The sequence below is a fragment of the Gossypium hirsutum genome, chromosome A01 (assembly GCF_007990345.1).
Source record: "Gossypium hirsutum isolate 1008001.06 chromosome A01, Gossypium_hirsutum_v2.1, whole genome shotgun sequence".
NCBI lineage: Eukaryota > Viridiplantae > Streptophyta > Magnoliopsida > Malvales > Malvaceae > Gossypium > Gossypium hirsutum.
The window spans coordinates 6,705,244-6,729,494 of NC_053424.1; the positions used below are offsets into that span (position 1 = coordinate 6,705,244).

The 24,251-nt window shown below is 34.5% G+C and overlaps 3 protein-coding genes across 9 annotated transcripts; 2 read left to right on the forward strand and 1 right to left on the reverse strand.

Annotated features, from left to right (window-relative positions):
• Positions 1-658: 658 nt before the first annotated feature.
• LOC107917733 (protein DJ-1 homolog B) lies at positions 659-6,453 on the forward strand. 6 transcript variants are annotated; one of them, XR_005899899.1, is made up of 10 exons: positions 721-1,009; positions 1,277-2,002; positions 2,089-2,289; positions 2,622-2,771; positions 2,909-3,091; positions 3,229-3,309; positions 4,228-4,428; positions 4,521-4,661; positions 5,103-5,385; positions 6,157-6,453. XR_005899899.1 is itself a non-coding variant. In XM_016847021.2 (9 exons), exons 2-9 carry the CDS (start codon positions 1,862-1,864, stop codon positions 5,307-5,309), a joined length of 1,305 nt encoding a protein of 434 aa, XP_016702510.1. In that variant the 5' UTR covers positions 721-1,009; positions 1,277-1,861; the 3' UTR covers positions 5,310-5,539. The 6 variants fall into 6 exon arrangements, 3 of the variants coding, with proteins under 3 accessions (XP_016702510.1, XP_040931004.1, XP_040931007.1); XR_005899902.1 differs by having other exon boundaries at positions 659-2,002; positions 5,923-6,453; XR_005899901.1 differs by having other exon boundaries at positions 659-2,002; positions 5,926-6,453.
• A 6,799-nt stretch (positions 6,454-13,252) lies between these two features.
• LOC107917734 (cytochrome P450 87A3) lies at positions 13,253-15,904 on the reverse strand. The gene is made up of 9 exons (XM_041075084.1): positions 15,650-15,904; positions 15,249-15,573; positions 15,016-15,156; positions 14,662-14,934; positions 14,101-14,190; positions 13,929-14,007; positions 13,711-13,817; positions 13,473-13,600; positions 13,253-13,381 (listed from the first exon to the last, which is right to left on the reverse strand). Exons 1-9 carry the CDS (start codon positions 15,739-15,741, stop codon positions 13,354-13,356), a joined length of 1,263 nt encoding a protein of 420 aa, XP_040931018.1. The 5' UTR covers positions 15,742-15,904; the 3' UTR covers positions 13,253-13,353.
• Positions 15,905-18,950: 3,046 nt separating this feature from the next.
• On the forward strand, positions 18,951-21,933 carry LOC107917735 (protein DJ-1 homolog B). Of its 2 annotated transcripts, XR_001689816.2 has the most exons (8): positions 18,951-19,248; positions 19,433-19,562; positions 19,645-19,710; positions 19,805-19,856; positions 19,994-20,074; positions 20,906-21,078; positions 21,171-21,310; positions 21,773-21,933. XR_001689816.2 is itself a non-coding variant. In XM_016847024.2 (3 exons), exons 1-3 carry the CDS (start codon positions 20,911-20,913, stop codon positions 21,843-21,845), a joined length of 381 nt encoding a protein of 126 aa, XP_016702513.1. In that variant the 5' UTR covers positions 20,077-20,910; the 3' UTR covers positions 21,846-21,933. The 2 variants fall into 2 exon arrangements, 1 of the variants encoding a protein (XP_016702513.1); XM_016847024.2 differs by lacking the exons at positions 18,951-19,248; positions 19,433-19,562; positions 19,645-19,710; positions 19,805-19,856; positions 19,994-20,074 and having other exon boundaries at positions 20,077-21,078.
• The last annotated feature ends 2,318 nt before the right edge of the window (positions 21,934-24,251 follow it).

The window sequence follows — 24,251 nt, forward strand, 5'->3', positions numbered from 1 at the left end:
ATGAAAAAAATTTAAAGTTAATAATAAAACGATTTAAAATGAATAATACATAAAAACAAATTTAAAATAAATAATATACAAAACAATTTAAAGTGTATAGTATATGAAATAATTTAAAATAATATATCTAAAACAATTTAAAACAGTTTAATATATGAAATTTAAGATAAATAAAGTAGTTTAAAACAAATAATGAAAAAAGAGTCCAAATTTATATGAAAAAAGGGGTAGATTACAAATAAAATGAAAATTTAGGGTCCAAATTCGAAAAAAATTAATGCAAGTATTTAAAAAGGACTAAAACAAAATCTAAATAAAATTAAAGGGAGAATTCGGACAAAAATAAAGCAACGGACCGATTTAAAACGCGTTGAAACCTTGAGGGACTGATTGGGAAAATAATCCCAATCCCTCATGAACGGCGTTTCAAGGGTCTGCCTCTTTAAATGGCCCGAGGACTAAGTGGAAACAGAGGCAAAATTCTAGGGTAAAAATCTAAATAAAAAGGTAACGCAGGACCGCATTGAAACGCGATAAGAAAGCGGAGGGATCCAATGCGCAAATAGACCATTAGGTCAAAATGCCCGGATCCTCCGTGGGTACGGGTCGGGTTGCGCGGTTCCCCCTAAACGACGTCGTTTTGAGGCGTGAAGGGGGAAGTGCAAAACGATGACGTTTTGCTGGGCTATTAAGGCCAATTTTTTTTTTAAATTGCTTATTTCTTTCTTTCCCTTTTTTTTTAAAAGCAGAGAGCAGCCCCCTCCCTCTTCTCTTTTCCTCTTTTCGGCTAGGGTTATGAAACCCATCCTCGTCGCCGTCGCCTCCCCTAAAACCACTGTGGCCGGTGGCTGAGGTCACGCGAAAAGGGACTTTTAACCCTTATTTTTTGGACTTTGAGGAGCCAAACTCGCTCAACCTATCAGCCGAAGGACGAGGGCCTCGACTCCCTTTAGAACCGGCCTCGACGACGGAGAGAAACCTCCGGGAACGAGACCATGTGCCGATTCACGTAAGTCCTTCCCTCCTCTTTTATTTCACAATAGATTGGTATTAAAAAACAAATAAAATGAAATAAGAAAATGAAAGGAAACAAAAAAAAAACAACCTTTCGAAACTTCTGTTCTGTTCTTTTATTTTCAGTGTGCGTAAAAAAAATACAAAGTGATATGCCTCGGTTTTTATAACTGAGTTACATAGATCCATTTTGTTTTTTGCTTATCCTCTGCTACTATTTTTTTGTTTTTTTCCTCTTTGTTTCTTGCATGTTGCGTGTTAGCTTCGTCTTGCAGGTGTCAGACGCGTGGAGGCTAGCGGTGGCGTGCGGGGAAGGCTCTGCGCGAAATGGCCAGTGGTTGGCCTAGTGTGCGGCGGTTGGAGGCTTAGGGGCTAGGGTTTGCTGCTAAAAAATTTTAAGCAAGTGGGCTATTAGGGTTTAGGTTATTGGGTTTGTTTTGGGTTTTAAACTTTGGGATTGGGTAATTTAAGCCTGATATGTGATGGGTGTTATTTGATTTATGAATTGGGTAATGGGTAGGTTTATTCTACTTGGACTTGTAAATAGTTGGACTATTTTATTTGTTTATGGGCCCTGACAAAATTTAGACTTGCAGTTACAATTTAGACTTATTTAATCATAAAAATTAAATTGATCTGTTTAATAATAGAGGAACTAATTTGATTGGGCGACTTCCCAGGCGCTTTAACCAAAGTAAGTAGTCATTAAAAGCACGTGGCAAAATGAAAACCGCTGATCGAAACGATCTCATCCATTACCGCCATATTCGAAACGCTACTGAAATCCAGGCCCTTCCAGCAGAGCCAGGGAGCCGAGCCGATCCCTCTAGAAAAACCCCTAAAAGTAATGGCATTATTACACTTACGCCACTTTACTCATCAATCTCTTCTTTCAACTTCCAAACTCCATCATCATTTCCGTTTCTCTCCTCTTAAATCCCCTCGCTTCTCCTGCTCAGCCTCTGCTTCAACCACAATGGCTAAACAAGTAAATACGACACATAAACAATGGAAAGATTTTTTTTTCTTTTGTTAATTTTGTACTTTTGTGATTTTGATGTTTCGATTATTTAGGTTTTGGTGCCGATCGCCAACGGGACGGAGCCGATGGAAGCGGTGATTACGATCGACGTGATTAGGAGATCGGGAGCTGACGTTACGGTGGCTTCCGTCGAGAAAGAGCTTCGCGTTGACGCTTGCCACGGTGTTAAAATTGTTGCTGATGCTCTCGTCGCTGATTGTAAGAACACCGTTTTCGATCTTATCGCGCTTCCTGTAAGTAATTATTCCGGTTTTTTTTTCTGTAAACTTCTTTTCTTCAGGCTTTTGGTGTTGAAGTAAAATGCAGAGTGCAAATATATGAGTGATTACAGCAGTATTTGGTTTAAAATTGAGACTCAATTGGTATTGCTTTCTAACTTCTGGAAGCCAAAATGAAAAGATCTTTTTATTTTATGGAAGTAAACTAGTAATTTTCGGAAGCAAAAGAAAAAAAGGCTTTTTTATTATTTTATTTATAGAAGAAAATAATTTGCATGTGAGTGATGTTTTTAGATCAAAATGGCAAACGCTTATTTTTGTCATTGGTATATATGTTTTGCTTTTAGGGAGGCATGCCTGGTGCTAGCAACTTTAAAGATTGTGGAGTTCTTGAAAGTCTTGTGAAAAAGCAGGCTGCAGATGGGCGGCTTTATGCTGCCGTGTGTGCTTCACCTGCTGTTGCGCTTGGTTCATGGGGTCTATTGAAGGGACTGAAAGTGAGTACTAAATGATAAATATTTTAAGCTAATTTATTTCAGAGATCATGGTATGCGTTGTTTTGCTATTTGTAGCTTGTTTTTGTTTTAGATAATGTTGCATGATTGAAATCGTAATTCATGATTGTTTCTGGCAGGCTACCTGTTACCCATCATTTATGGAGCAACTGCAATCATGTGCAACAGCTGTTGAATCAAGAGTTCAGCAGGATGGCAAAGTTGTGACAAGTCGTGGACCTGGCACTACCATGGAGTTTGCTGTAACACTGGTTGAGCAATTGTATGGAAAAGAGAAAGCTGATGAAGTTTCTGGGCCATTGGTATGGGCACTTTTTACTACAGTAGTTACGTTCTTTTTAGGAAAAAGGAAAAGCAATCAGGCTAATTGGAAGCTCAGTAGATGATGTTTCTGATTAATGGCGCCACTATTTACTAAAATGGATCTGGTTATCTTCAGGTGATGCGTCCTAACCATGGTGATGAGTATACAATAACAGAGCTGAATCCTCTGGAATGGAAATGCAATAATGTTCCGCAGGTGAGATTTTAGTGTTGTTTTTTCTATCAAGTTTTGTATAATATTTGATGCATAAATCTTCATTCTTAAGTACATCTCAGTATTCTGAGTGGTTAATGGTGGATTTTCATTCTCCTCCAATACTCTGATTAGGGCTCAAAAAGAGTTCCAATTCTTGATTCTAAAGAGTTTCAAGGACACAACGAATTTCTAGTTAGAGGAGTTCAGAAAGAACAGTGTGAAGAGAGAGCTGACTTGCATCTGGCAATTTCTATAGTTCTATTTTCTTCTTTGATTCTGAAAGTAGCGATTAAAGTCCAAGATATGCAAGAACACTTGCTTGCTAAGTTTAGCTGCTTTTCATCACTGTTGATCTTATTTGTAATCTAGTGTCCCAACTGCCAAAGCATGCTGTACTCTCTAGATCCAGGTTTGCACTTCAAATTGTCCTTGATATTTCTGCTTTTGTTTTAACTTGATGTAAGGAACAATGGCAATTGTTTTGGTACCAGGACCACTGGACCAAGGTGGTTGTTTCTAAATCTAGCAGGCTTCTGTGAGGGTCGAGAATTTTGTTATAAATCAATAAATTGAAAATAGGCTGCCTGAATTTGATATGTCATTAGCTGCTAACTTGATCTTGTTACAGCCCTTCTTACTCCTATTTCTGCTTTCCCTCCCTTAGGTGAAATGAAAAAGCAAGTTATTATCATGTAATTACTAGATAATATGTAAGTTGATGTCTGCAAGAAGATAGTTATCTTTATTTCCAAATTTTCATTTCTTTCCTAAAATGATTCTATGCAGTCAGTTGGTAAGTTCACTCAGATACTGATTTTCAACTTACAAGTATTCTGGCATTTAAATTTGTCTTAGTACTATCACCCAAAATTTATGGTTCTTTTCTATGATAAAGTTTGTGTTTGATTAAATTTTCAGGTTCTTGTACCAATTGCTGATGGCTCAGAAGAAATGGAAGCAGTTATGATCATTGACATTCTGCGTCGAGCAAAGGCAAATGTTGTGGTGGCCTCTGTTGGAGACAATCTTGAAATTCTGGCTTCTAGGAAAGTTAAATTAGTGGCAGATATGCTTCTTGATGAAGCTGCTAAACTTACATATGACCTTATAGTCTTGCCAGTATGTTGGAATTCTGTCGTATTCCCTAGTCCTAATTCCTCCCAATTTTCCTTCTTTGTAATATATTTTAACTTGGTCTTTGATAACTACAGGGAGGACTTGGTGGTGCCCAAGCATTTGCTAAATCTGATAAGCTGGTGAACTTGTTAAAGAAGCAAGCGGAATCAAACAAACCCTATGGAGCTATATGTGCATCTCCAGCTTTGGTGCTGGAGCCTCATGGTTTACTCAAGGTATAATCTTGATCGAGTTTTAACATTTTCGTGTTTTCATTATAAAATTTGCATTGGTTTGTACTTGTTTATTTTGTTCATAAAATAAATGATCAACTTAATTAAAAGAACCATAATCTGCCTCTGGGAATTAGTCTCTTCGTCTCTGGAGGCTTTTGATTAAATAATTTCAACTTATAATTAGGCAATATGGTCACTACAAAATACAAACTGTTTAGGTTGTATCATTTGCTTTTGCCTTTAAACTTTGAACTTTCACTATTGTGCGTACACTTGCTTTTATTTTTTGATTACAAGTGACAAGTTTGTGTGTGTGGTTCCTGTAATTATATTTGTTTCAAAAATTTTGATCTCGAGTGAAAAAAACAATCAGCACTCAAAAGAAATTTTCTGTATTTGATATTCACGGATGGTTAACAGTCGTGTTGTGCTATGGTCCAGGGCAAAAAGGCCACAGCTTACCCTGCAATGTGCGACAAGCTATCAGATCAAAGTCATATTGACAACAGAGTAGTGGTGGATGGCAACCTCATTACAAGCAGGGGACCTGGAACTGCCATGGAGTTTGCACTAGGAATTGTGGAGAAGTTTTTCGGGCGCCCGAAAGCCTTAGAGCTAGCAAAAGGACTGCTTGTTGGACGCCAGTAGATGAACTAGTATGAGTGTTTGGTCCTGCCCATGTTACCCTATAGCCTGCTATGAGACGATATATGAGATATAAAAGGTGAGTAAGCATTCACTCTGCGGTTTTTTATGTACGATAAGTTTGTTCCTTGTTGATAAATAAATGAGTGTTGGAACAAGCTGAGCAACATGAACACCTTTGGTTCATCTGTGATGGCATCCTTTTTCAAATAATAGTGGTTTTAATTCTTCAAGCCTTCACGGGTAGAATATTTTGTTTTCAGCAATTTATTTCTGATTTCCAAGAACTTGCCATTTGAACCATTTTTTATTACGATCTCATTTTGCAATCATTCTCAACTAGAGTCGATAACATTTTTTATCTAATAATAATAATAATAATAATAATAATAATAATAATAATCGAAATGTTTAAAATTGATTTGGTTTATGGTTGTTTGAATCGGATTGATATTGATTGATTCGAGAATAGATACAGATTAAATTTGTATAAGTTTCATTATTAATTATTTTATGTGTTATTTAATTGAATTAGATAGATTAATATTAATTGAATTGGTGACCTGATTAATTTGAATATTGATTTGATTTTAAAAATGTTGATTTGGCTTTAAAGCAGGTTTCAAACACGGAATGGAGTCCGACAAAAATGAGAAATTATAAATAATGTTCATATAAGCATTTTGTTTCTTAGCACTTAAAAGTAAATGTGGTTACAAGTTACTAGAAGTTCAAAAACTAGAAATATCAATTGTTTTCATCTCTAATTTAGCTCTCTTTGCTTGGTTCGTTGCTTTTGACTCAACAACCTGGTCATGCATGGTTTCCGAATCTTCTCTCGATGTTTCAGCTTTACGTGCAGAGTGCTTCTGTGAAGAAGTATATCCATATTCACCCGAAAGTGAAGGACCTAATTCGTTACTTGGAAACCATCCATGTTTTTCTTTTACATCCATGGTAGCTGGATGGTTGCATATACTAGACCGACATCCTGCAATGTGCCTTTACTATCATCTTGTTTAGCAGACCGACATCGATTGCTAGAACAACTTGGAAGAATTCTAGCGAAAGATATAAATATGTATTGTGTGTGAAAAAATCAGTGTATATCCCGGAAGAATTCCATCACAAATTAAATGTTCTTGAACAACATCGCATTGATGCCAATTCATATCGACGCATTTCACACAAAGACATAAGATCTTATTGTCTTGGCATCTTTTACTAAAGCAAAATCCAAAAAAATTTCATACACCATTTTTATACTCTTTACATCTGACTCTTATAAATTTCAAACCTAAAAAAGTTTTAATTATAAAATAATATAATGCAAACCTATTATTAAATTTTAACATAATGTAAAACTAAACATTATTCAAATTAACTTAGATAATTCGGGACTTGGTTGTAAGTCATTTATCAGTGACTACTATGTGGGTTCATATTAATAGATCGAATACAGTAATTGATTATTTAGATTTTTCTCAATATAATAAATTTTAAAAACTGTTGTTAAAGCAAAAATCCATGGGATAATTACCAATCCTACTTATGGATTTGCTTTTTACTTAAAAACCTTGCAAATGGCTCGTTAAGGTTTCAATGGGCGGCCGCAATTTTTTTTCACTGCAGTCATTCCCTTTAAATTTTTATATTCCTAATAAAGCTACTGTCATTCCCCTTAAATTATTGAAGTTAAAACTACATTATCATAAATAATCTGGAACAAAGTAAATACCTCGAAATAAAAATCTTTACAGATTTTAGAGAATTAAACAGACATTCGAGTTCAGATATTTAGCGACGGTTGTCCTTACAGATGCCGCTAAATCAATGCCCAAACTCCCACACAAATATATAGCGGCATTTTACATTATAAAACGCCACTGTATTTTTTTCGTCGCTAAATCTCAAACTTTTATTAAACAAAAGTTAAATAATGATAATAAAAGATGGTATCAAGTATGAATACAATTTTAAAGGAACAATTGATTCATCCCATTCCCAAACTTGATTTTAAAAAACAAAACCACTCTTATAAGATCAGGATATATTAAGATTAGATGGGTTTAATGTTTTTCCACTCTTCTTTTTTAAAACATAATACAATTAATTACTAACAACATTTTAAAATCAAACATTGTTAATTAAATCACTAGATTAAAAATTCGATATATATTTTTTATCCATAAAATTTTTATGGTGAACATGTTCACAACACAGAATGGATACATTCATGTTCTATAAAACAAAATTTAGTCAAATATATAGAAACACACTTTTATATCTATAAATATATGTACAATCATAAGTACATGTCCGAACATACATATGGTCACTTGTAAACTGAAATTATTGTTGGGAAGAAACCGAACAACCGAAACAAAGCGAAAGCACAACCGGTGTTCTTTCTCTCCTTATAACTCCTGTCAAAAATTATGGCAAGCACAATAGCACAAGATATGTTCTCTAGCAACCTTAATCAACCACAAATCAACTAATGCAACCACAACAAAAATAAATAGACACCGGTATTTTTACGTGGAAAATCCCTCTAAATCAAGGGTAAAAACCACGGGACTTTAGAGTCCGATAAAGAGCTCTACTATCATCAAATGTTCGACTACAAGATCACAATATCAAGCCTACAACAAGCATTCAACTCCGACAAGGCTAACAATATGTAATCTTTAGCAAAAGAGAGAAAAATGAGAGAACATCACCAAAAACGTAACTGCTGAAAAATGGATATTTCCGACGCTACAAGACTCGGATGAAAAACCCGACCGTACAAAGTCAAGAACACCTTATCGCCTAGCTGCTGTCCAAAAATCAGCTCAATCGAACCACGGATGAACCTTCGATCGAAGAGTTGATCACTGCTGCACCAAACTTAAAAAACTGAAATTTTCTTCTCTCTTTTTCTCTGTTTTAATTTGAGATTTTTTTTGTTTTAGCACTGCAAAAATTTCTGCCCACATCACCTGTTAAAAGCCCCCCAAAAATGGCTTTTGACAAAACCAAAAAGAGACAATAAAATGTGGCAGAAATTATGGGTTTCCCACATAGTGGGACCCACACCTAACAAATCTCCCCCTCCAACTATGTGGGGAATGCCTCCATATTGGAAGTCAAACAACATGCTTCAAACTTTCCTCTTGGTAAGGCCTTCGTCAACATATCAGCACCATTATCATTAGTGTGTATCTTCTCAAGCTCTAACAGCTTAGCTTCAAGAACATCTCGTATCCAATGGTACCTCACATCAATATGCTTAGATCTAGCATGAAAAGTTGAGTTCTTACCAAGATGAATAGCACTCTGGCTATCACAGTACAGGACATACTTCTCCTGAGTAAAACCAAGCTCATGCACAAACTTCTTCATCCAAAGCATCTCCTTACACGCTTCGGTTGCTGCAATGAACTCTGATTCGGTGGTGGACAATGCAACACAGTTTTGCAGTCTCGATTGCCATGCCACAGCTCCCCCTGCATAAGTGATTAAGTAACCTGAAGTAGATCTCCTCGAGTCAATGTCTCCGGCCATGTCTGAATCTATATACCCAACAAGAACAGGTTTCTCATTGCCGAAACAAAGTTTCATGTTGGAAGTGCCACGAAGATATCTTATAATCCACTTCACTGCATTCCAATGCTCTCTGCCTAGATTAGAAAGAAACCGACTAACTGTACCAACGGCATAAGCCAAGTCTGGTCTCGTGCAAACCATTGCGTACATCAAACTACCCACGGCTGAAGAGTAAGGAATTTTCTGCATCTCTTCCTTCTCCTTTTCTGTGGAAGGACTATGCTTAACACTCAATCTAAAGTGCATAGCAAAGGGAGTATTCACCGCTTTAGCTTTGTCCATACTAAACCTTTGAAGTACTTTCTCAATGTACCTCTCTTGTGATAACCATAATTTCTTGGCCTTTCTATCACGTGTCAGTCTTATGCCAAGAATTTGCTTTGCTGGCCCCAAATCCTTCATTGCAAAGGATTTACTCAACTCTTGTTTCAACTTCTCAATTCTAGAAGCATTCTGACCAACAATAAGCATATCATCAACATAGAGCAAAAGAATAATAAAATCATCACCAGAGAATCTCTTAACAAACACACAATGATCAGAAGTAGTCTTCTTGTAGCCTTGCTTCCCCATAACAGACTCAAACTTCTTGTACCATTGCCTTGGAGCTTGCTTCAAACCATACAAGCTCTTCTTCAATCTGCACACATAGTCCTCTTTCCCTTGTGCAACAAAACCCTCTAGCTGCTCCATGTAAAGCTCTTCTTCCAAGTCACCATGAAGAAAAGCAGTTTTCACATCCATTTGTTCAACCTCTAGGTCATAACAAGCTACCAAACTCAGTATAGTTCTGATAGAGGACATCTTCACAACCGGTGAAAATATTTCTTCAAAATCAACCCCTTTTTTCTGAGTATAACCCTTGACGACCAATCTAGCTTTGTATCGTGGAGATGAAGACTTCTCTTCTTGCTTCAACCTGTAAACCCACCGATTATTCAAAGCTCTTTTGCCCTTAGGAAGTTTCACCAATTCAAAAGTATGGTTCTCATGCAAGGATTGAAGTTCGTCTTTCATCGCTTCAACCCACTGATCTTTGCATTCACTCTCCATAGCCTCTTCATAACATTCAAGTTCTCCCCCGTCAGTCAAAAGAACATATTCATCAGGAGAATACCTGACAGAAGATCGTCGATCTCTAGAAGACCTTCGAAGTGGAACTGCTGGTGGAGCTATAGGTGCTTGTTGTTGATCATTCACAACATCATCCATGGGAGTATCAAAGTCACCTATAGTCTGATGGTCACCACTAACATCACCATGCACATCATCCTGGATAGGATCTGGTGAAGAGTCTAGGGGAACCGGATTCACATCGATCAAGTCACCACTACCTTGTGAATTCACTTTCTCCGTCTTATCAATGTCATCAATGGTCTGATCCTCAATGAATACAACATCTCTGCTTCTCACGAGTTTCTTCTGAACTGGATCATAGAGTCTATAACCAAACTCACCGTCTAGACCATAACCAATAAAAATGCATTGTCGAGCCTTGGCATCCAACTTGGATCTTTCATCCTTTGGAACATGAACAAATGCTTTACAACTGAACACACGTAGGTGATCATATGACACGTCTTCACCAAACCAAACTCTATCTGGCACATCACCTTTCAAAGGAACACTAGGAGACAGATTTATCACATGTGTCACTGTATTCAAAGCTTTGGCCCAAAACGATCTTGGTAACTTTGCATCTGACAACAAACATCTAACTCTCTCAATCAATGTTCGGTTCATTCTTTCAGCTAACCCATTTAATTGTAGAGTCTTTGGTGGTGTTCTCTGATGTCTGATTCCCTGTCGCAGACAATACTCATGAAACGACCCTGTGTACTCGCCACCATTATCTGTACGAATGCACTTCAACTTCTTCCCAGTTTCCCTTTCAACTGATGCTTGAAACTGTTTAAACACCTCAAAGACTTGATTTTTAGACTTCAAAGTGTAAACCCATAGCTTTCTTGAACAATCATCAATGAAAGTCACAAAGTAAAGTGCACCACCATGTGATCTTACTTTTATCGGACCACAAACATCTGAATGGACCAACTCTAGCAACTCTGATTTCCTATGAGGAGGATGGCTTCTAAATGAAACTCTTCTCTGCTTTCCTGCTAGACAATGAGCACAATTCTTCAGTGTAGCATTCTTTAAACCCGAAAGTTGATTCTTCTTCGCTAAACAGCTAAGCCCCTTCTCACTCATAAGACTGAGTCGTTTATGCCACAACTCAGTTGAGCTGTCATTCAGTGTCACATTCACCATCTCTCGAGAAGTCAAAGCTTGCATCAAGTACAAATTTGAGCTCTTCTTTCCTCGAGCCACAACTAAGGAGCCTTTAGTCAGCTTCCACTGCCCTTCACTGAAGGTGTTACAAAATCCCTCATCATCAAGCTTTCCTGCAGAAATCAAATTCAAACGGACATCCGGTGCATGTCTGACATCCTTGAGAGTTAACTTTGTTCCATTGTTACTCACCAAGCTAACATCTCCCATACCAATAACCGAAACCAAACCATCATTACCCATCTTCAATACCCCAAAATCACCAGGAGTATAAGATGTGAAGAATTCCTTCCTCGACGTGACATGAAGTGATGCACCAGTATCAATCACCCAACTAGTCTCGTCGCATGCTAGGTTGACCAAATTATCATCACAAATAACTAACAGATTTTCACGAGTAACAGTAGCAACACGCTCGAATTTTTCATTGTCATTCCGATCGTGTTTATCACCACCACCTTTGTTCTCTTTCTTCCACTTGAAGCAATATTTCTTGATATGACCTTTCTTACCACAATGATGACACTCAAGATTCTTGTATCTCGATCTTGACTTGCTTCGGCTTTTATCTCTACCCTTTCCATCTTTGTCTCTGTTTCTCCCCCTATTCTCGATAACCAACACCTTGGACTGTGATGTAGAACCCTGAGATCTTCTTCTAACCTCTTCATTCAACACATAACTCTTAGCCAAATCCAAAGTAATAATACCCTGTGGGGAAGAATTAATGAGTGAGACTCGAAAGGTCTTCCAAGAGTCTGGTAGAGTAGCAAGCAACCAAAGTCCTAAAATCTCGTCATCAAATTTGACACCCATACCAAGCAACTGATTCATCACACTCTGAAATTCACTAACATGGTCAGCTATAGACATTCCTTCTTTATATTTCAGCGCCATCATTTTCTTCAGCAAAAACAACTTGTTATTGCCCGACCTCGAAGCATACAAGCTTTCAAGCTTCTCCCACAATGTTCGAGCATGTGTCTCCTGATCAATGTGGTTGTAAACATTTTCTTCAACAAATTGCCGAATAAAGCCACACACTTTTTGATGCTCAAATTCCCATTCTTCATCACTTTTCGAATCGGGTTTTTGAGTAGTAAAGACCGGAAGATGCAAAGTCTTCACAAACAACAAGTCCTTCATTTTATTCCGCCAAAGTTGATAATTTGTGCCATTCAACATAATCATCTTGCTCGTATTAATTTCCATAATTATCTGACACAATAACCAAGCTCTGATACCAGTTTGTTGGGAAGAAACCGAACAACCGAAACAAAGCGAAAGCACAACCGGTGTTCTTTCTCTCCTTATAACTCTTGTCAAAAATTATGGCAAGCACAATAGCACAAGATATGTTCTCTAGCAACCTTAATCAACCACAAATCAACTAATGCAACCACAACAAAAATAAATAGAGACACCGGTATTTTTACGTGGAAAACCCCTCTAAATCAAGGGTAAAAACCACGGGACTTTAGAGTCCGATAAAGAGCTCTACTATCATCAAATGTTCGACTACAAGATCACAATATCAAGCCTACAACAAGCATTCAACTCCGACAAGGCTAACAATATGTAATCTTTAGCAAAAGAGAGAAAAATGAGAGAACATCACCAAAAACGTAGCTGCTGAAAAATGGATATTTCCGACGCTACAAGACTCGGATGAAACATCCGACCGTACAAAGTCAAGAACACCTTATCGCCTAGCTGCTGTCCAAAAATCAGCTCAATCGAACCACGGATGAACCTTCGATCGAAGAGTTGATCACTGCTGCACCAAACTTGAAAAACTGAAATTTTCTTCTCTCTTTCTCTCTGTTTTAATTTGAGATTTTTTTTGTTTTAGCTCTGCAAAAATTTCTACCCACATCACCCATTAAAAGCCCCCCAAAAATGGCTTTTGACAAAACCAAAAAGAGACAATAAAATGTGGCAGAAATTATGGGTTTCCCACATAGTGGGACCCACACCTAACAATTATTACAAATATTTATTAATATATAATTTAGCTTAATGTTATGAATAAAATCAAAACATTGGCATTGAACTCACATATGTATAGCATTTTAATATATATATATATATATATATATTTAACAATGTTTTTCTGAAACATTAACGTAGAAATCATCTGGAAATCCCAGACTGGGTGCACGAACTATGTCCCTCCCTCGATTTTTGTGAACCTGTTCCATAAATTTTGCAAAACATTTTTGGTTTAGATTCTTTGGATTAAATTATTAAAAAATATATATGCAAAATAATGAAAAAATATACCTGAATTTGGTGACCCAGACATGTAAAAAGACAGCCATTAGAACCTTGCTGAACTCTGCACCAGCACACGGCCTATCCCCTCCTCCATATGGTATGAAGTTCTTTGCCATTCCATTGCTCCCAATGTTCTTTATTCATTTTATTATTTTTAAAAATACCATAATAATTGACAAATTATATTTAATTGCTCCCAAAGTTTTATTTAAGATTTAATCCATGGGAAAGAGTATAATTATACCTTCCATCTTGAAGGGTTGAAGGTAAGAGGATCTTCATATATATTAGGGTTCAGATGAAGAGCTGTGGGCATAACCAATAGGATCCAACCTTTTGGTATTGTATATCCTGCAATATTTATATTTTTAATATTATTATTTAAAGGATGAATCACACTTGTTTATAATATATTCAAATAAATTGGTAATAATATATATATGTATACATATTGTTATCTATCATCGACGTGAATGTCAGCTATAACTTTCCTCAGCATCCCTGGAAGAAGATTTTCTAACCTAAGTGTTTCATTAATCACCTGAAAATAGCCAAAAAAAGAAGAAGAAAAAAACATGAACAAACACGGCCTAAATTTATTTATTAAAAAAGTTGGCATAATTAATTAACTCACGTAACGAGTGAACGTCATGGATTTGTATTCCTCCCATACAAGTCCAGAATTGGCACCTTCTCTGTTCTTTAGAATTTCCTCATGCTCCTCCTGGTTCATTTCTTAAAAACTAAAATATTAATATCCAAATTTTTTCAAAGAAATTTTTCCTCATTTTATCCCAACATACAATCTCAATCAATTAGTACGTGACACATAGCATACGTGACATATATAATATGTTCTTACCAAATGTTGTACAAATAAATTAAGATGAAATTGAAGATACCATTTTTAAAAAAAAAAACTTTCTAAATAACTAAGTGAAGAAAACGATATTGATTGGGGTTAATTTTATAGTTAAGACCTACAAAAATTGCATATATTCATGTACACTCATATAAAATCCGAATATATAACATAACCCCAAAACTCAGATTATATTATTAAAAATTATATAAATAAACCCTCCAATTATCTAAAATATTCACCTAGCAAAAAGAAATATAAATGCTTAAGTATATATTAATTTAATTAAAAGCAATAATAATAAGTTAAAATCATGTAAAGGAAGGAACGAACTGTTAATTGTTGCAAAGCCGATGGGTTGTCCAGTAGATACATGGTGGCCAAAGTGGTAGTGGGTGAAATCGTCTCGACAGTAGCAAGGAGTAGCCCAAACAGAAGGAAAGGCACGAATTCCTTCGTCAAAAATGCTTCTTTCCCAATGTCTCCTACTATTTCATCCAAAAAATCTCCCTTTTTATTGCAACCTTCTGCTGAATTATCATAAGAGTACCCCTTCATCCTCTCTTCTAAAACCCAAGTCGTCAGCTTTATTGCTTTTCTTTTCTTCTGCAGTCAAATATATATATTTATTAGTGTTTACCCTAGAAGGATTCATGATGAAATTCATATTTAATGGTATGTTTCTACCTGTATACATTTGTAGAAAGCGGTCCCAGGGATATATAAAGGAAATGTCATAATTGATTGCAACATGTTGTTTAAATCTTCACCTAAATTTTTTTCTGGTTTATGACTCATCAGGATCTGTGAGGTTAAATCAAATAACATCTGCAAACACCAAAACCAACAATCTATATTTATCTTTACTACAATATTTCATTCTTGGATCATCTGGTTATGTATATGCCATAATTGCTTACGGGAACAGTTTGGCGTTTTACATCGACCTCTGGCAGATTGGTCCACTTATGTAATTCATGGTTTATTACATCCTCAAACTCAGACAACAGCTTACGTTTGAGTGGCTCATGTCCGAAATGACGGAGAATGGAGCGCCGTAGATACCTCTGGAAGTAGCCACCTAGATTTCTCAGGTTATCGTTGTGTACCGTCTGTGAAAAGGAATCCACGTAATAGAGTTCGATGAGTTTCCCCTTTAGTTGCAACACGAAGTAGTTGAATTCGGGATCTGATGACACCGCCACCGGTCGACCCGCTATGTTTGTCTTGAACAACGGACCGTATCTAAAATCATATTTGAAAAAATGAGATTGCACTGACCTACGCAGATGAAACGGAATTTAAAGGGTTATTTTATTACCTTTTCAATCTTTCATTAACGAAAGGATGCATGTCAATGGAGTTGGAAGTGACAAAGAAGCTAAGGGTCTCTCCTATAAGAGGGAATCCCATGGAACCAGGAGGGAGTTTGCCCTTTCATTTAGGGTTCCTCCACCTATAAATCCAGTTGCCTACACTTACACTCAAAAAAGATATTATGAAAACCCAAACATACCATATTTCCATTATCATTGCACCAACAATTAAGTGGATATGGAGTTTGAAAAGTAGAATTTGATTTCTTTTGTTAACGTTGCTCTCTTATATAGAAGCTTTATGATATAGTTATATTAATTTTAAGGTTTATTTGAATTTTATAATAGAATTTTTTTTCATTTACATCGTGAGTGTGCCATAATTTAGTATAAGATAATGTTATTAATTGAGTTTGTGTTACAAGTCAACTTGATATATTATATATGTGTTATTATTAATAGTTTCAAATTAAACGTTTCATTATTTAATAGATGTTATGTTTAAATGCACACGTATTCTAAATACATGATTTTCACACGAATACTCATATAATAGAATTACTAATATGTATATAAGAGTGTAAATTATATTAGCATGATTTTAAATAACTATTCTTTTAATAAAATATTATTTTTAAATATTTATTAAATAAAATATTTATATTCAATTCACTGTGAGATTCAACTTTATCATCAAACCAATGTCTCATGCACAAATCCTAACGAGGGTTAGAGGGCAATTATGTATGTAAGATGTTATTTATGACACTAAAAAAAAATTGTATAATATGATATGAATTGTAAATTAAATATAAAAATTTAATATACATTGTCGGTAACCTTTTGGCCTAGTGTAGGGGCGAAGCTAGAAAATTTTTTTTAGGGGCTCCAAATTAAGTTGTAATTTTTATGATAGTAAAAGTACAATTTCACCATTTTAATAGCCTCTATCTTTATAATTTTTAAAGGATTAAATCAAATTTTTATCATTTTAAGGGAGCCAAAGTGTAATTTTACCTTTACTAATTTAAAATTTTAAAAATTTCAAAGGGCCTAAATGGAAATTTTGACATTTTAGGGGGGTCGGCACCCTTGCCTGCCATCCCCCCTGGTTTCGCCCCTGGCCTAGTGGTAAGAGTATTGTGTTAGAGACATTAGAGTTTGGGTTCAATCCCAAGCAATTCCATTCCTCATCCCTAATTTTTGAAAAGATTAGGCATAATGAATTATTTGGCCCTTCAACTTCACAATATAAAGTCGTTTTATTTTTTCATTTATTTTTTCATCTTTTTTAGCTCTTGAATTTGCATGGTTTGTCAAATCACCCAAAAATGGGTGAAAAGGTTAATGTTTGTTAACTTTATTGATGTGACAATAAAAAAATTAAATGAATGACGACTATAGAAGGACCAAATAAATTATTATGCCAAAAAATTAATATATGTAATGTTTTAATTAATTTCCAAATGTTTAGTAGTTAATTGCTTTTTTTATCATACAATATTAGTGGAGAGGAATACTTTTTTACCTAAATAATATAAAATAAATAAATAAATACTAAATAGGATAGGAAAAATATTAATTACCGAAATAGACATTTATTATAGTAACCCGTTGGTGCTGCTTAACCAACCGGCGGAATCACTCCCACTTCTCGCCAATCATTGTGGCATGATTAGTTTTTTTTTAAAGAATTTTTTTTGGTGTAGCCACTGTGTCAAGCGGCACCAGTAAAATATTTTTTTAGTTGGTAGATTAATAATTTAGCTTTTTTTATTAGATGATTAAATGTTAGTGCTTGTATCCTTGAGTTCCGAGTTCGATTTTTTTTCTATTCACATTTGTATTTTTTATTTCATGTTGTTTAAAGCTTTTTATGTATTTATTTTTAATTAATATTTTTAACACATTAGCTTTTTTAGTTAGATAGTTAGATAATTATGATTTAATTCTCGAGTCTCATGTTTGATTTTTCTTATAAATATTTTAATATGTATTTTTTATTTCATGTTGTTTCGAGTAATTAAAAAAAAGCTTGAAACAACATGAAATAAAAATTCATATTAAAAATGTTTATAAGAAAAATCAAATTTAGAAGTCAAGAATGAAATCACAATTATTTAACCATTTAATAAAAAAGCTATTGCGTTAAAAATATTAACTAAAAATATAAAAAACTTGAAACACCAAATTGGGTATCCCTTCAACAAGCAACAACAAGAAATAAATGAATAGCTAAGTTTTGCATGCATGTAAATTTAGCCTGTTTTGGGTTATTGGACTTTAATTGACTTTATTTATTATAGTTTTTGCTGGGGTTTGGTGAATAAGATACTTAGTTTACAAGAAACCCAAAGTGAAAAGAAGAAGGAAATAGATGTCACAAATTAAATTAAGTGATTGGCTAATGTTGAAAGTTTTACTTATTTCAGGTGAGCTACCCAAACCCATACAGGTGATGTTGGTGGCCTTACCCTATCTTCCCTACTTTTGACAGCTAAAAATAAAAATAAGGTAGTTGGGAGAAAACTAAAACAATTGGCTATATAAACTAAGAAATTCCATTCTTGGGGGATATGTATTAATGAACGACACAATTAATCCCAAGTTGGGTCATCCAATTTAAACTTATAGAACCCTAATCTTGATTTTTTGAAGTACGAAATTAGGGCCAACTTTAATCTGGTTATGTTTACCAAACCAAGCTATCATTTTTTTTATGGATTCCTTTGATTTAACGAAATAGTTTCTTAAATGTTTTTGGTTTAAAGATTATGCTTAACAGATATGTTTGGGAAAGGTGGGCTTAATTTAATGGGTTGGGAAGAGATTATGAGTATTGGCATTGTGTCAAAAAAATTAGATACATAATTTATAATGAGATTGTTCAACAATTTCTTTTATTGAGTTTCTCTTTTTTTTTTAATTTCGTTTGGGTCAAATTCGTGGAAGCTAAATTTTTTATAGATTTGAATTTTTTTTCATTTGGATTTAAACATAAAACATCTGAGTTAGTGTCACAAATCAATTAAATCCTAATTTAATCAGAAAAATTACTTTAATGTCTTTTTGCTATTAAAATAAATATATTATTTGAGGGTACTTTAGTCTTTTATTTTAAAAAATATATTAAAAATATGAATACGATGAAATTTAAACTCATGCCCATTGAATTAGTAAAACTTTAAATTTATTACTCAACCAAAATTTTATTTTAATATTTTAATATATTTTAATTTTAGGTTTATTATTTAAAAAACTCTTTGAAAACAATTCAATAACCAATTAGGCCATCAATCAATTAAATTAAAGAAATAAGCTCTCGTCCTTTGACGAGGGTGCTGTGATACGTCAATGTAACAATTGATTTTGGTGTTTGGTCTACAATGGCGATGGTGAATTGAAACTTATTCGGTACACTGACAGTGACGGGGCTGGATCAGTGGATGACATATGAAGTACCTCCGGATATTTCTTTTGTCATTTTAGCCTTTTTTTTTATTGTTAACGCCTTGAGGATGTGGATTACGATGTAAATGGATAGAAGAATCTCTGCATATTGACTATGGTCATTGAAACAATTTTTTCTGTCTTTGTAATGCACGTAAGTAATGCTTGTTTTACAAGGGATTTTAGATCTGATCTATATTCATTCTAACATGTTATACTATTAGTTATAGCAAAAGCTCCATTTATCTATGTGATGATTGTTGCATTATTTAAGTGCTGGGATTTCCTTATTTGTAGTGATATTTTTTACAATTACTTGCTTGTTTTTATTTCCCCAGAACAAGGGATGTACTGTGTATCGCATATGCAGTGAGGACGAAGCAAGAATGAAGATATAATCAGTTTCAACCAGACATTACTATGCATTTGGTGCTTTGTTGTTTGAAGAGGTCTCATATAAGATCAAAGGTGCATGATCTCTTTTCTTATTTTTTTGCCACTCCAATGCTATTTGTTCCCTATGTCTCATAATTTTTTTATTTTTCCTCAGAACTCCCTGGAGTTCGGTGGGTTCTTCCAGATTCCTATCTAGATGTGAAGAACAAGGATTATGGAGGTAAATATTCATTTTTAATCTTGAATATTTCTTTATTTGGTGTCTCCTTGTTTTAAGCTATTAATACTAGAAAACGTACGTTATTGATTTTCAGGGGAACCTTTCATTAATGGGCAAGCTGTGCCTTATGACCCAAAAAACCATTGGTACGGGCACTTTTTACTACAGTAGTTACGTTCTTTTTAGGAAATAGGAAAAGCAATCAGGCTAATTGGAAGCTCAGTAGATGATGTTTCTGATTAGTGGCGCCACTATTTACTAAAATGGATCTGGTTATCTTCAGGTGATGTGTCCTAACCATGGTGATGACTATACAATAACAGAGCTGAATCCTATGGAATGGAAATGCAATAATGTTCTGCAGGTTAGATTTTAGTGTTGTTTATTGTTACATTCTATCAAGTTTTGTATAATAGTTGATGCATAAATCTTCATTCTTAAGTTCATCTCAGTATACTGAGTGGTTAATGGTGGATTTTCATTCTCCTCCAATACTCTGATTAGGACTCAAAAAGAGTTCCAATTCTTGATTCTAAAGAGTTTCAAGGACACAACGAATTTCTAGTAAGTGGAGTTCAGAAAGAACAGCGTAAAGATAGAGCCGACTTGCATCTGGCAATTTCTATAGTTCTATTTTCTTCTTTGATTCTGGAAAATAACGGTTAAAGTCCAAGATATGGAAGAACACTTGCTTGCTAAGTTTAGCTGCTTTTCAGCACTTGCTTGAAATTTTTTTGGTACCAGGACCACTGGACCGAGGTGGTTGTTTCATAATCTAGCAGGCTTCTGTGAGGGTAGAGAATTTTGTTATAAATCAATAGATTGAAAATAGGCTGCCTGAATTTGATATGTCATTAGCTGCTAACTTGATCTTGTTACAGCCCTCCTTACTCCTACTTCTGCTTTCCCTCCCTTAGGTGAAACAAAAAAGCAAGTTATTATCATGTAATTACTAGATAATATGTAAGCTCATTTCTGCAAGAAGATAGTTATCTTTATTTCTAAATTTTCATTTCTTTCCTAAAATGATTCTATGCAGTCAGTTGGTGAGTTCATTCAGATACTGATTTTCAACTTCCAAGTATTCTGACATTTAAATTTGTCTTAGTACTATCACCCAAAATTTATTGGTTCTTTTCTATGATAAATGTTTGATTAAATTTTCACGTTCTTGTACCAATTGCTGGTGGCTCAGAAGAAATGGAAGCAGTTATGATCATTGACATACTGCGTCGAACAAAGGCAAATGTTGTGGTGGCCTCTGATGGAGACAATCTTGAAATTCTAGCTTCTAGTAAAGTTAAATTAGTGACAGATATGCTTCTTGATGAAGCTGCTAAACTTACATATGACCTTGTAGTCTTGCCAGTATGTTGGAATTCTGTCATATTCCCTGGTCCTAATTCCTCCCAATTTTCTTTCTTTGTAATTTATTTTAACTTGGTCTTTCCTATCTATAGGGAGGACTTGGTGGTGCCCAAGCATTTGCTAAATCTGATAAGCTGGTGAACTTGTTAAAGAAGCAAGCGGAATCAAACCAACCCTATGGAGCTATATGTACATCTCCAGCTTTGGTGTTGGAGCCTCATGGTTTAATCAAGTTATAATCTTGATCGAGTTTAACATTTTCATGTTTTCATTATAAATCTGCATGGAATTGTACTTGTTTGTTTTGTTCGTAAAATAAATGATCAACTTAATTAAAAGAACCATAATCTGCCTCTGGGGAAGTAGTCTCTGCGTCTCTGGAGGCTTTTGATTAAATAATTTCAACTACTATATACATTAGAGCTTATAATTAGGCAATATGGTCACTACAAAATACAACTGTTTAGGTTGTATCATTTGCTTTTGCTTTTGCCTTTAACTTTGAACTTTCACTATTGTGCTTGCACTTGCTTTTATTTTTTAATTACAAGTCACAAGTTTGTGTGTGTGGTTCCTATAATTATATCTGTTTCAAACATTTCGATCTCGAGTGAAAAAAGAACAGCACTCGAAAGAAACTTTCTAGTATTTGATATTCCCGGATGGTTAACAGTCGTGTTGTGATATGGTCCAGGGCAAAAAGGCCACAGCTTACCCTGCAATGTGCGACAAGCTATCAGATCAAAGTCATATTGACAACAGAGTAGTGGTGGATGGCAACCTCATTACAAGCAGGGGCCCTGGAACTTCCATGGAGTTTGCATTAGGAATCGTGGAGAAGTTTTTCGGACGCCCGAAAGCCTTAGAGCTAGCAAAAGGATTGCTTGTTGTACGCAAGTAGATGAACTAGTATGAATGTTTGGTCCTGCCCATGTTGCCGTATAGAAGGTGAGTTTGCATTCACTCTGCGGTTTTATGTACGATAAGTTTGTTTCTTGTTGATAAATAAATGAGTGTTAGAACAAGCTGAGCAACATGAACACCTTTGGTTCATCTGTAATGGCATCCTTTGTCAAATAATAGTGGTTTTAATTCTTCAAGCCTTCATGGGTGGAATATTTTGTTTTCGGCAATTTATTTCTGATTTCCAAGAACTTGCCATTTGAACCATTTTATATTACAATCTCATTTTGCAATCATTCTCAACTAGAGTCGATAACATTTTTTTTTATCTAATTATACATGAATTATGGTTTAATGTATAATTTTATACATGAAATTTTAATTTGATCCAATTCTTGTATATTATTAATACAATTGTTAATATAATATCATCTTATGTTTATATATTGCACACATAAATAATTATATTTATTCAATATAAACAATTTATTTTTTTAAATGTTTATGATAAAATCAAAATTAAAATTTCAAGTATACATTTGAACCACAATTAGTGTTTCACGTGTACAATTGTATCAAATTAAAGTTTATATATACAATTGCAAGTTGCAACACATTAAATCAAAATTTATGTATAATTTTGAGATTTATCTCTAATAATAATAATAATAATAATAATAATAATAATAATAATAATAATAATCTTCTAACTACTTGAATTTGATGTAATTTGAAATGGTTTAAATTCAGTTTGGTTTTGAATTTAGTTTAGCTCATAATTGTTTGAATCGGACCGGATTGATATTGATTGATATGAGAATCGATACGAATTAAATGTAACACTCCAAATCTGACCTAAATATTATGGCCGAATCTAGAGTGATTACGTAAAATGGTTTGAAAATTTAGCTTTCCAGAAGGTTAAAAACAGCTCAATTTCTATTACTAAATAAATCTGTTTTCTAAAAATTAATTATTTTGCAGTGGAAAGCCTTAGAAAGAAGTATTTTTGAAAACATATTTTGTTAATTAGAAACTCATTGTCTTGCAAAAAAAATGAACTTTGTCGATAAAGCAGTATTTTTAGAAAAACAAAATTAAAGTTCAAAACTCGAAACCACTAAAAATGTCCAGGCAGTCTAAATTTTATAAAACTCTCAAACCCAAATTTAAACAAATTAAATATATGAAAATATGGTTATAACCGAGCTCCCGTCGCACCGACTAGCCTATGTCTAAGAATTACCTGAAAGTGACAGACAAAAAGAAAGTGAATTTTCATAATTCAGTGTGTAATTTAAAGAAACAAAATTTCAAATTTAATTTCAGATTTATTACATGGCAGAGCAGATACAAAGGTATATCTTATACAGACTCAGAATAATATGCAAATTTACAGTTCTACTCTCATCCGCTACACATCATCTCTAACCATCCCTACACACCATATAGAGTATTAAATACTCATCCTGCCCAACACACCACTTAGTGTCGATATGACACTTTTGAGATTATTTGCAGCTATGCTGCCAGTATAATGGGCGAGATATCACCTCTCACAAAAACACTTCCACCACATATTATATCCCACCCCAAAATCAGATACAATCATAGCAGAAACCATGCATAACATTTCAGATACAAATCATATACGTATATAAGATTACTCTCAGTTTAAATTATCATATCACAGCTCAAATACACTTAAAGATATCGAAAAATTATACTAACAGAAGACCAAATTTCATGTTTGTTCGTTGTTTTTCGAGTTTCTCGTTGCACCTGATTCAATTTCGATATAAAAACCCACATGAGGCTTACCCAACACAACAATTATTACACTTAAATCAGTAACGAAAACAAACCCATTCAGAGAACACCATCTTCGATTCATCCAAAAACTACTAAACAAACCTACAAACGAAGCTGCACAGCCCCAAAACAAAACTAAACGCCTACCCAAGCACGCAACAGCAACATACGCCCTTAAACCACTGAAGAAACGCTTCTTCCCTCTTGATCCTCTCCTAAAAACATAGCGGATTAATAAGATATTGCAAGGATACCAATTTTGCACTACACTATCACAATTCCATAATTCCCAATTGCCCACATCAATTCCACAAAAGATCATAGTTGCAGATGATGGAATCTTACCTCTAACTATTTAAGCCTAAAACCGAAACAAAGGAATCCAACCAGTATTGACAAGAATGCAAGAGAGCAATGATTGCAACCAAGAAAAATAAAAGAGAACCAAAGAGTAGAGA

Coding starts and splice junctions, on each gene's coding strand:
- LOC107917734 (XM_041075084.1), bottom strand. CDS start 15,741: ATGGGATTCCCTCTTATAGGAGAGACCCTTAGCTTCTTTGTCACTTCC. Junction 13,601..13,710: donor TCAACCCTTCAAGATGGAAG/GTATAATTATAC, acceptor AAATGAATAAAG/AACATTGGGAGCAATGGAAT. Junction 13,382..13,472: donor GTCTGGGTCACCAAATTCAG/GTATATTTTTTC, acceptor TTTATGGAACAG/GTTCACAAAAATCGAGGGAG.
- LOC107917733 (XM_016847021.2), top strand. CDS start 1,862: ATGGCATTATTACACTTACGCCACTTTACTCATCAATCTCTTCTTTCA. Junction 2,003..2,088: donor CAACCACAATGGCTAAACAA/GTAAATACGACA, acceptor TCGATTATTTAG/GTTTTGGTGCCGATCGCCAA. Junction 2,772..2,908: donor GTCTATTGAAGGGACTGAAA/GTGAGTACTAAA, acceptor TGTTTCTGGCAG/GCTACCTGTTACCCATCATT.
- LOC107917735 (XM_016847024.2), top strand. CDS start 20,911: ATGGAAGCAGTTATGATCATTGACATACTGCGTCGAACAAAGGCAAAT. Junction 21,079..21,170: donor ATGACCTTGTAGTCTTGCCA/GTATGTTGGAAT, acceptor TCCTATCTATAG/GGAGGACTTGGTGGTGCCCA. Junction 21,311..21,772: donor GAGCCTCATGGTTTAATCAA/GTTATAATCTTG, acceptor GATATGGTCCAG/GGCAAAAAGGCCACAGCTTA.